Source organism: Idiotropiscis lumnitzeri, chromosome 6 (genome assembly GCF_059441095.1).
Source record: "Idiotropiscis lumnitzeri isolate Australia: NSW breed Sydney's pygmy pipehorse chromosome 6, RoL_Ilum_1.0, whole genome shotgun sequence".
Taxonomy (NCBI): Eukaryota; Metazoa; Chordata; class Actinopteri; order Syngnathiformes; family Syngnathidae; genus Idiotropiscis; species Idiotropiscis lumnitzeri.
In genome coordinates this window covers 12,951,815-12,964,079 of record NC_142396.1, presented here as the reverse complement: position 1 = coordinate 12,964,079, position 12,265 = coordinate 12,951,815, and the positions used below count along the sequence as shown (strand labels likewise).

Below are 12,265 nucleotides of genomic sequence, written 5' to 3'. Positions count from 1 at the left end.
CTAAAGGCACTGCAGGAGTAGGCTGCGTAATAAACTACTGTCTTGGTACTCTTAGGGGCTAAATCTATGCAGATGGGTGTAAAAAAAAAAAAAAAAGAAATACTTTTTTTTTATATATATATATATATATAAAATATATATATATATAATTATATATATATATATATATATATATATATATATATATATATATATATATATATATATATATATATATATATATATATATATATATAAACGTTGACTCATGTTTTTTCCACACATTGCTCTTCATGATTATAGAATGATTTGCATACTTAGTTGATAGTTCATGTTAACGGAAATTACTTGAAATTAGGTCAAGGAGAAAAGGTGTGAGACTGCATCGGTGCTATACCTCATGCCTTTGGTGGAGTGGTTGTTGAAGTTCTGCAGTAGTTGAGGGAGGCCCAGCATGGCCTCAAACATCACAGCCAGGGAGCCCAGCATCTCTACGAAGACGGCAGATTCCAGCAGCAGCATGGTGACCATTGCACATAGGACAGTGAGGCCGAAACAGAAGAGAAGGTAGTCCTCAAACGCATTCCACTTCCAGAAATAGTGCGGATCCAAGTCTGGCAAAGGCAAAGTGGAAAAAAGCACAATATTAGGAGTGCATATACGTATGGTGGCAGTATGTGAATGTGGAAATGTAAGAGGAGGGGAGATAGGAAATTATTGAAAGCAACACAGTATAAAGGATGCATGGAAGAAGGCAGACCTAAATCAATATTGTGCATATGCATGACAGAATGGAACAAGATGAATGAGGGAATCCAAAGCTTTTACATTTCAATTACTTTAGAATAACCTGACCTTCGGTAAGAGTGTGTTGCAGATTTGGAAAGTTTATTTTCTGAGGTTAAAAGGCTCACTTAACATTTTTCCACTTGTGCAATCCATTTATCACATTCTACTTTGAAAATGTGCAGACAAATAGAAAGATCTCTGCAATTCAAAGCGTTTTTTTTCTCTAAAGAGCAGCTTCTCTCATTAAATGTAAGATGCAGTCACCAATGACAAAGTCAAATTTGAAGAGTGAATAATGGATGGGTAGTTGGAGGACATCTGGACACACAAATGCAGCTCTACAGGGGGCACAAGTCAAAGCAAACGGTAAGCCGGTCCCATGCCCGGGTAAATGCACAGGGGTGCGTCAGCAAGGGCATCCGGCTTGAAACTATTCTGAGCGTTCATCTTCAGATTTCTACACCGGCCCGGGTTAACAATGACTGCCATCGATGCTATTAACCTAAAGGGGGTCAGTGGAAAGCTGCATTGCGGGTTCCCAGATAGAAAGAGGAGACGACAAAACAAAGAGTCTAGACCTGAAAGTGGGTACTTTGAACATTGGGACTATGGCAAGAAAAACTAGGGAGTTGTTTGTGGAGTTGAGGCAGGGCTGCTGTTGCTGTAAAATATTAGTCAATATAAATACATTTTGAATTCCACAATGTTAAAATTAAAATGGATGATTCAGATTTTGTAGCAAATATCATTAAATAGTCCAGGAATATCAAATGAAATGTCTGGGTTTGCTTTTTTTCTACTTGTAGAAAACAAATCTAGGAATTTATTCTACGCAAGGTGTTTGCTTAGTTGTCATGGAGATTGACAGATGGAGAAGTACTCCTGACCGTGGGGAGTAAAAAAAAAACTAATGTAACTTGCCAGTGAGTGACAGAGGACGAGGAAAACAATGATATTCAAGCTCTTGTATTCTTTGTGCTGATGCAGTCACAGCTCTCTCTGCTTTGAAATGGTCTTATTAGTGATTAAATATGCATTTGGGCACCCTCTCGAAGCACTCTGGAATGTTTCTCATCTCTTCCAGTCAGATGTATCAGTCTTTTGCATTTCAGATATAAGAGAGCAGACGTCTTATCGCGAGTGCACTGCGGCATATTTGTGGCAAATCGTGAACATGATTAATAGCTTTATTACCATGAACCACAAAATATTGAGTATTGCACACAGCTGATGAAACAAGTAAAAGAGATACACAAACAAAAGTCCTTTCATGCACACAGCACACACATCGACTCTTGGGGACTAATGTGTCTCACCTCAAAGTACGACACGGACAAGTGGGCCTGCATAGAACATACATATTCTTGGAAAGAAAATATTTGGGTTGACTTCCGCTTTAAACACACAAATAATACAAACACATTCAAAAATATAATTTACAAAAAGAGAGCAAGAGCAAAACACAAAAATATTGTACAGTACAGTGTTACAGATCCCTCTGTCTTTACAGTATTGCTATAAACATGTTTTTCTAAATTAGCAAATGTAACTTATCATCTGACAGTGTGCATCAATAATCATACATTAACGTCTTTATACATTAACGGTTACTTTACGCCGCCGTCTCTGTGTGACCTATATCTGCTGCTGCAAAACTGCAAATTTCCCCCTTGTGGGGCTAATAAAGGCCATTATCTTTATCTTTAAAAATATATCTGATAAAAATCAGCGGACTGTTGTTGCTTTCTGTAGCATTTAAAAGCAGATTACAAAGGATGACATTAAATTATAAAAATTGGCTGTGCGGACAATTTCCGATTTTTGGTTGTTCTTTGTTCAAATTGTTCTTCTCTCAAATATACACAGTCTCAGATTAACATGTGTGTCACCCTCTAGTGGTTATGAATAAAATTACACCCAGAATAGACTGGATTTAGAACAATAATCTTCGAAATATCGGGAGTGTGAACTCAGAACCCGCCTTCGATGGGGATTTACGTTGTGGATGGCAGGAACTGCAGCAGCCTTTGCAAAATGCCCTTAGTGAGTACAAAAAAAAGGCATCCCATTAGCTTTCCAATCAGGCCCAGATGTTCAAAAAGTTTACTTTTTCCTGTGACGTCAACATGATTTTTAATTTAGCTTCCCACTCTACAGCCTATTGGTAGCACACTTACACACACTTAAGATACTTAAGCACTCTCCTTCATGCCCCGCACTTGGTCCATTTTCACGTAAAGAGCAACACACCGACTTCCTCTCCTATTATCTCACTCCATTCCATTACATCTCCCAGTTATTCTCCTTGCTATGTTTACTAGCATACTCAAATTGCTCAGAAAAATCATGCATCATTCATGAGGGCATCCCTTTTATTTTTCCACTCATATCATACATCATCCCAAGCTTCCTCTACTGGACAAGCCACTCAAATGTTTTTTTCTCCTGACTCACTGACTAAAAAGTTTCCACCAAGCAATAAGGTTCACTCCAGCAAAGCAAGCATGTAATGTTTTACATTTCCATTGTCAAAAAGTTTCAAAGCGCAATAATGACTCGACACTCTTTTTAGCACCCTTCTGCTACAAGCTGTTGTGCGATGGTACTTAAAGGCAGAAGCTTGACGCAGACTCATGAGTGATCCACGGAGAATCATAACCTTGAGACAGAATACATACATTCATCTATTTTTTATCCCGCTTAAGCTTTATCAGGTCAGCAAGCGCATGTGCTGGATAACAACGTAGACTGACCGCCAGGCAATCACAATACTGACTAATTTATGGACCAGAACCAAATTTTGTGGCTGTGTCTGTCTGGAGTTTGTATGCTCTCCTAATGCAGGTGTAGAAAAGAAAGAAAATAAATATTAAAACCCACGAACATGCCCCCAAAATGCTGATAAACCATCTTATATACATTTCCAATGAAGAAAAAAAAATGTTGGAAATTGGCAGGGTGGGGGCGTGTTGATGGGTGTAACAACACACTTAAACCAAATAAAGTAATTAATTAATTAAAAAAATGTTTAAATACTGAAATAAATAAGGGAGACATAAGTGTTTTTTGCACAATAAAAAGGTTCGTTTTGCACAGTACAACCCCCAAATTTGGAGTGTTTTCTACAAACCCTGCCACTCCTCAAAAAAGTAAATCGGATCAAATTTACTCAAATAGTAGATGGTCCCTTCTTGACCCTTAGTTGGATTATTTTTGCCCCAACTATTTTAAAAGTGATGGGTTTTAAAACATTAGGCTGATTTTTAGCCCTTTTTTATTGCCAACTTGCTGACATAAGATATTTCAGAATTAGAAGTCAGTTGTTTGTTGAGACTGTTTCATCTTTTGATCCAAAAGGCTTCTTCGGTTCTATAGATTGTTTACGGTATCCCTTGGTTTCTGTGCTGCCAGCTGAGAGGTGTGATTCTCTACAAATGACCCTGTGTTTAATGTGTAATGAAGTCAAGGCCATGCTCCAATTATCTCAGAGAAGGTAAGGACCTTTTTCACTGGACTCTCTTCAAAGCACAATCAAGATAAAACATTTCATCCACTGTAACAACCAAAAAGGAATGCAGGCTAGGAGGCAGCATCCTCATATGTGTCTTCGGGAGACTCTGTGTGAATGCTTCAGTATACTGCAGGCATTTCCCATTAGGCTGAGCTGAAGAGTGTAGCACAGAGGCGACGGCACTGCGACGGCGATAGTGAGTGACAGTTCTCGGGGCTTGAAGAGATGCTGACTCAGCACTGCGAGTATGAAGCGTCTCTGCTGGTTTTAAGACGCATGAAATTTGCTATTCTCTGGTTGGCTGTTTGTCGGTGCTCACTGGTCTATTCGTCTTGTCTGTTCAACATCACCAACTTGTCATGTTGTTTTGTGCTCTCTTGTATGGACGGATGCGTATCATAAACACTTGACTAAGCATCCTGCTGTTATAAATGTAATGGCCAATAAAGAGGTGTTCATTTAAGAATTGATGTTAGGTAACAGTAACCAAAATTCTTGTCATAATTTGCCTTTTTGTAGAGTGCAGTGCAGTTCTATGTCACTCGACTAAATCACACTGCGAAATTAATGCCTCTCAGACAGCATTAGACTAAACTGAGCATTATCTTTGTAAAGGCATACTTTTTGATACAGCTCTTGTATTGGATCTGATTCAGTTTTTGCACATTGCACTACTATACGTACACTTGCACAAAGCCAAAAGAATCCAGAATTTGTGGTGGAAAACCATCTCACAGAATAATGGAGCTCAAAACTAATAGCATTTTTTTTTCTTCAAGTTTCACTGGGATCACCTAGGGTGCTCTGCAATTATCTTAGAAAGAGTAGCTCTGACCTCCAAACCCGCTTGCTCTCTTTAATTTTGAGACTGTTTTTGTGCCATGAAATGCATGTCACAGAATATATGGGATGAAAAACAACAGGCAAAGAAGGCAAGCATTCTATTTCTGACTTTTTTTTCCCTCTGTATGCCCTTTTAACTCATTTAACTCATTAAATCCCAGACATTTTCACTGGAGCAACCCCCCTCAATCTCAGCGTTTTACTGGATTTTGATTGACCTTGCAAGGCTCACAGAATATTGTCTTCTGCTGTAAAAAAAACATGAAGCCTACTCAAAGAACGATTAGACTCATTTCTTTCAACAGAAAAAAAGTATGTTTCTATCTTTTTCCGTTGTTTTTAGCTGACAGCGTTGGAAAATAGCTAAATTTTGTCAAAATTTCTATTCCTGACAAAAAAATGGAGAAAAAGAGCTTTTTGTGAACACAACCTTGATTTAACACTGCTATTTTTCCTTTTGTGTGTAATGTAGACGTTAAACCTTTTCATTATTCTCTGAACAACATTTTGGAGCCACCCTTTATAAATAAAAAAAGAGCATTTTATATAAACAAATAAAGAAACGGAAAGACCATTTGTAACAATAACACACACACGTGTGGACTGACAAACAGTATTGATTTGTGAAAAATAAATAATTAAACCCCAGTTGTGGCCTCTGCGATTTTGTCCTGATGCCAGCAATATCTTTGATTTTACTGGGCTGTTTCTGCCTGATTTGTGTACCTTTTCTAACCTTGTCAAATTCTATTAAAAGCATACACATTTAATAAGATAGTATCAGACACACGCATGTACACACAATATAAAGATACAATCTTTTTAAATCTACAGCAACGCTGTGTGGGGGTTCACAACAGCAGACACACTTATTTATTTTTTTGCACATCATTGCAGCTTTGATGTTTAATCCAGTTTCCAATTTGTTGCTTCACTGCCTGACTTGTCACAAATCCGTTACAATAAATAACCAAACAAATTAAGACTCTGCCTGTGGACCACTTTGTTTCACAGTGTGACAATAAAGACATCTCTCTAAGCTCTTTGGTCACATCTGCCACAGTGTGTCTGCCAACATCCTCTTCAACATCACAAGGATTATGGCAACCTCACTGATTGTCACAATGCAATACAATACATTTACATAGTAAAAGACACAAAGCTGCAAGACCCCCAAAAGATTCCCACCCAGCCAGGATGCACTTGGAGGCCTCCACCCATGACCTATTATATCATAGGGTGATTATATGTCCATTCATCCATTATCTTAACCGCTTCTCCTCACAAGTTCCGCGGCGGGTGCTGGAGCCAATCCCATCTGTCATCGGGCAGTAGGCGGGGTACTGCCTGAACTGGTTGCCAGCCAATCACGGCACACACAGACGAACAACCATCCTCGCTCAAACTCATACTAAAGGGCAATTTGGAGCGTCATATCAACCTGCCATGCATGTTATTGTAATGTGGGAGGAAACCGGAGTACCCGGAGGAAACCCACGCAGGCACGGGAAGAACGTGCAAACTCCACACAGGAAGGCCAGAGCGGGAATGGAACCCACCACCCCTGCACTGTGAGGCCAACTTGCAAACCAATCGTCTGCCGTGCCGCCTCATTATATGTTACAATCTTATATTTAAATGCAATTCAACTATGATAATCTGACAATTACATATGAATCTGTGTCTTGGTAGGTGGTAGTGTTGCAGCTCACATGTATCGTAGCTGACTTTGATGCAGAAGACTCAGGGTCAATTCCTGCTCAATTTCCCATTCACTCAGTCCTGTGACTGATGGGCAATCTTTTGCCCTGGATAGAGTCCAGCTTTCCCCAACTCTGAACAAGATAAGTGGTATAAAAAGAGGGTCAAAAGGGAAACAATTGGCAACGGTTCTTTGAGAGATTCTGGTCTGCTTCCAGAATGTTGTTGTGACGCCATTACACAACCCCCTCAGTCTGACTATCCCTTTCCTGCAAGTCGATGGAATTCATTTGTGTGCGTGTGAGAACAGAATTTTTCCTCTATGGATCAATAAAGTATTTTAAGATGGAATTTTACCATTACCACAAGAGAAAACCTTTGACGGGCTTCAAAAATGCATCTTCCAAAGACTTAAAAAAGAAGGTGTGAACATTAGTTTTGGATTTGTGTGCAGCAAGAGTGAGCTGTGTGTGTGTGTGCACGCATGTAGACATGTCTGTGTGTGTTCTGCAGTGTTCTGTAGAAACTGCTGGAGGGGAAGGGAACGTTCAACTTTGGAGACGGCCCTCCAGGTGCAACATTTATCCGCATTACAAATGCACAATTTGTGTCTAAACAACAGCTTCTCCCAGGTGTCCCATCGTGCTATTACTTGGGCTCATTATCGCTTATGAATGCAGCTTGCTCCCGGCAAATGCAGTATTTTAGGATCGACAATCTACAGTATATTGGATTCATTGAAGATGTAGGTTTTGGTATGCAACTTTTTTTTTTTAAATTACATACATGTTTCTCTCTTGTAATGAAACTGGCATGTATTTGTAAAGTAAATCTCAATGAATTAAATTCCAGCAAGAAGCCAATAAAATAAATGTAGTTAAAAAAAAACCTGTGCTGCACTTGTTCACCTTTCTTACAATCTGTTTTATGATTTTTTTGGGCTAAACGTTTATAATGTAAAAAGACTTTTTTCCTCAGATTTCACTTGATACTTTTTGACACAATAAACGTGTCACCTCCCTCAACAAGTGGAATGACAGGAAACGTGCTAGTTTAGATCATTAATGGACTCCCTTTTTTCAGAAAGCACATTTGAATGTAGTGACATTAAGTTTGGTGCTCTTTCTTTCCTTTCTTCACTTTAGGTGATTTTCTTTACTTTTACTACAAGTTTATGCCTAGTGAAATGCTGTATGCAACATACTGTAAATATACTGGAGCCAGATAAAATGCATGTAAGACATCGGAGCTGGAAGCATTCCTGTGAAGTTAACAGTTTAAGAATTGACAAATCCCCGCGTTGAACAATTGGGTAAAAAAAAAAAGAAAAGTCAAGCATGCTGTCGTAAGAAACGTTAAATTCACAAAAAACATTGGTATGTCAATTATTCCAAACATAAGAAAAATTGTTAACGGATTAAAACATTTTACACCATGTTTGCATTTGACGGACAGGTAGGAGAGAAGCCTAAGTTGCTGAACAGCAGTGACCTTGGTGCTGAGGTTGAAGGAGTTGCTGAGAGGGGAGGATGGAATTAAATAGGTGATGCATCACTGGAGCGCTTCACTCCTCCGAGCATATGCTGGGAGAGCATGACAGAGACAGAGGAGCGGGACATCCAATTAACTACACTTGGGCTCACTAGTTCTCATGTTCTGATTTGACTTGTTATATCTGCCTCATATACTGTCTCACAAATGCAAACACACCACTAAATGTGTCAGTAAAAAAAGGAGGATAAAAGACTATGAGAATTATGATCAGAGACTTAGAAAATAAAGGCTTTTTGTAAAGGACCGGAGTAGTACAAGCCCTTGCGGATTTTCAAGTCAAGGTGTACAAATTCAGTTACATAAATACTTTTTCTACTTAATCTAAAGGAATAAAATTTTAAAATACAATACACTTGCTCCATAAAATTAATGATGTCTGCAAATAAGTTTATTTATCGATTATTTTTATGTCCTAGTTATTCTGTAGTAAGAGTAAATATTGATATCCATCTCTGCAATTAAACTGTCTAGGATAGCTAACTTGACAAAATAAATCACAAAAATTGGTCGACAAACGTTTCTGCATTGGAAAAAGATGTGCAAGGTTAGAGGTTGCATAAACTAACAGTAGTGCATGATAAACTAAAAATTTGAAAATTGCAAACTTCCAGTTTTACATTTGAATACAGGAGTTTAATATTGCTCGTATTTTGATTCATGAACCATCATGTACAGTACTTGATTATATACACACAAAGATAAAACAATCTACTTCCTTCCCATTAAAAAACAACCAACATTAACATAAAAGCTAAAAAAAAAAACCGTGTATGTGAGCGTGTGCGCGTGCGTGCGTGTGCGTGTGTGTAAAGGTAATCAGGTCTAATAATCAATTGTTGACCTGAGGGAGGACTCCTGGGGTTTAGATAACAGCCCAGTAGACCAAACTATTTAATATGGTCAACTAGGGCAGACACATCATCAATGAGAGGCTTTCTTCCTCTTGAGATAAGTAGGTATAAATCAAAGATACTGTGACTTGAAAACAGAGATGCAGGTACACAGCGATTGATAAACAACTGCTATTGAAGGTGCAATAACGCAGAGTGTCAAAAGCACAGGTCTCTTTTTGGTTTAGATGTTTCCCTCCTCCGATACACCTGATTCAAATGATCATGATCATCATTATTTGTTGTATGGTTTGTTTGATTTTTTTCTCCATGAACACCACTTTGCATACAGCGGTGGTTATGTTTAAGTACATTACAGTTGAGTTGAGTTGAGAATCAGGTGTTTTATATGCAGGAGACCAAGCGTCGAGGACTGGGCTTTGAGAACTATGGAAGCTTTTCCAATCAAATACGTTGACCTTCATAGTGGAGATGCCAGTAGCACTACAGACAAAGACCATTCATAGCTTTGGTATAAAACAGAAAGCAATTACTGGACACATGATGACATTTCCTAATATTATTACAGAAACATAGAATTACATGATGGGTGGTGGAAACTGCCAATTCTCGTCTGTCATGTTGCTCAAAATCATGTCGTTTCCTCTCCTACCCACTGCTCATTACCCACACAACGTGCAAACTGTCTTGAATGGAGAATTCAGTTGAAAGTAGATACTGCAAAAACTACACAACAAATGAGAGAACAATCTTTGCCTGTGTTTACTTCAACAAAAATTGACGTAATGACGTTGCAATCATGACTCTGCTTGATCAAGAACCACCAGCTGTTGTTTACATCCCACATAATTTACACTTGCATGGTCAGATATACAAAGTGACTAAACTGTTTATAAAATCCATCTAGTGCAGTTCTAGAGCCTACCTTACATACAGTGTCTGAATTGTTGTTTGCTTTGTAATTTTTGTATGAGCAAAGGATACAAAGATTACTGAATATTACAACATTAATAAAAATATACATTTTGAAACACAAACAGTTCCAAACAGTAGTTTATTTGCTCAATTGACCTCCTCAAGATACAATTATCCTAGTCCACCCCAGTCCAAGCGCAAAAATGATTGGCATAGAAAGGCTTCATTAAAAGTAATTTAGATAAAGAGTAAATAGTCCTTCATACGTCCACATTTAGCTGCTCTCCAGCACAGCTGGTGTGATACTGTAAACAGTGTAGCAGAGATGAGGACAACGACCCAAGCAGGCAATTTTAGAACTTGCGACTTGCTAGGATAAAACTTTTGAAAGACTCTTCTTGGCTTTGACTCTTTGACTGGTTGTTCAAGAGACACAGCTTCACTCTGGCTTGATTATATGAATTGACAAGTCGTTCTGTTTATATTGTAACTAATTCAACATCGTGTGCCATTTTCTTGAAAAAAGTATTTTTTGTGTCATTTGCGCAAACCTGGCAACCAACTGCATGCTTTGTTGCAAAGCCATGGCCAGTCCCCATGTGCTCTGTTACTTTTAGTAATTCTTAACGAATTTAAATCTATCAAGTCTCGTAGAGTCACATGACTATGCCTCTTTCTCACACTGCGCAAGCATCACTGTATTATGCCGCCTCAAGATTGAAAGCCTTTATAGTCATTAAATGTTGGTAGCTGTCATTTTTAGTTACAGAAGGAAGCCTTACTGTCATGAAGGTCACTCTTAGCACTATATATATATATATATATATATATATATATATATATATATATATATATATATATATATTGCTTGCTCTATACTGTATGATAGGTTACTGTGTGTATGACAAACAAAGAGCATTTTACGGCAGGAATGCCAAAGGGTGTTAGGGTTCTCTGCTTATCACATCATTCCTTGTGATGGGTCTAATCAGAGAGGGCTGCGCACCAAAGCTGTGGGAGTGGAGGAGCAATTGTTGGGGCTGCTGAGCTCATTTCAGTTTAGCTTAATGGGGGGAATAATGAGCTTAAAGCTCACAGGGATGTGTGCCTATCACAGCTCCTCCTTGACATTGCGGAGTCAAGGACCAACGTGCACAAAGCTTCCAAGAATGACAGGAGTAAGTAAAATTCAAATCTTCACAATTCATGCACATGGGCTTGAAGTGCACTTGATTGGCGCTTTTCTGATAATGCGATATGTCCTGAGCACAAGCACAATATGCAATTTCAACCAAATTGAGCGTCTCAATTTGAGAAGTTATTATCGTTGATGGCATTGGACTATAGGTCAAAGGACATCGACAGTCATTTACCACAATTGCTGAATACGTATATGAGCACAGCAACGTAGCACATTTTTTGGCAATCTCCAAAGTCATTGAACGTTTTAAAATGGTGACCTATGCTTTACACAGTCCACAAAGGAGAACAAACAGGTAAACCTGTCTTTAGTTTTTTTAAACGAAATCCATTACCTTGAAAAAGTATGTCTTCTTATCAATGTTTTCATGACATCATTTCCCCACTTTAATGTTTAAGATGGTCAAACAAATGTAAGTCACAAACAAATATATTGTAATTAGTGTTAATTTCGTTAACAACAACGAGATGAAAAAAATTTTAGGTCAACACACATTTTTCACCTGACGTAAACCAGACGAGATGAAACTAAAACATCCTAAACAATAACAGTGATTAAGTCAGTATGCATTTTAATGGACTAATAAAGATGAGACGAAAGTGTAGTTCATTAAATAAACGCTGGGCTAAAGTCTAAAGACAGTCTAGTTCACGAGGAAAGATGAGACGAAAATTAACGTAACATTTCATGGCATCGATTACCACTCTCTCACACAATTCAATGCAAAATAACGCAAGGTGGAGGGTTTCCGGGCAATTCACAGCAAACTAATGCAGTTGGCGAGCCGCCGGTCACGGCAGAATAAATGCGCAAAAGTGAAGAATTAATGGTCATACTTCGAACGAGACCAGGGACAAAGTCAAGACGCGCTATATGGATACATTTCCTGCTCCGGCCCCTCTGTCAAATTTTAGAACCCAT

The 12,265-nt window shown here is 38.5% G+C and overlaps 1 protein-coding gene across 3 annotated transcripts in view; it reads right to left on the bottom strand.

The window, feature by feature from the left end:
• Positions 1-12,265, bottom strand: part of LOC148335305 (solute carrier family 66 member 2) — a 35,683-nt gene that overhangs the window by 15,623 nt on the left and 7,795 nt on the right. For all 3 annotated transcript variants that reach the window (XM_088299463.1, XM_088299464.1, XM_088299465.1), the window contains exon 4: positions 377-593. In XM_088299463.1, the coding sequence (XP_088155589.1) occupies positions 377-593 (217 nt within the window). The remainder of the gene's footprint in view (positions 1-376; positions 594-12,265) is intronic.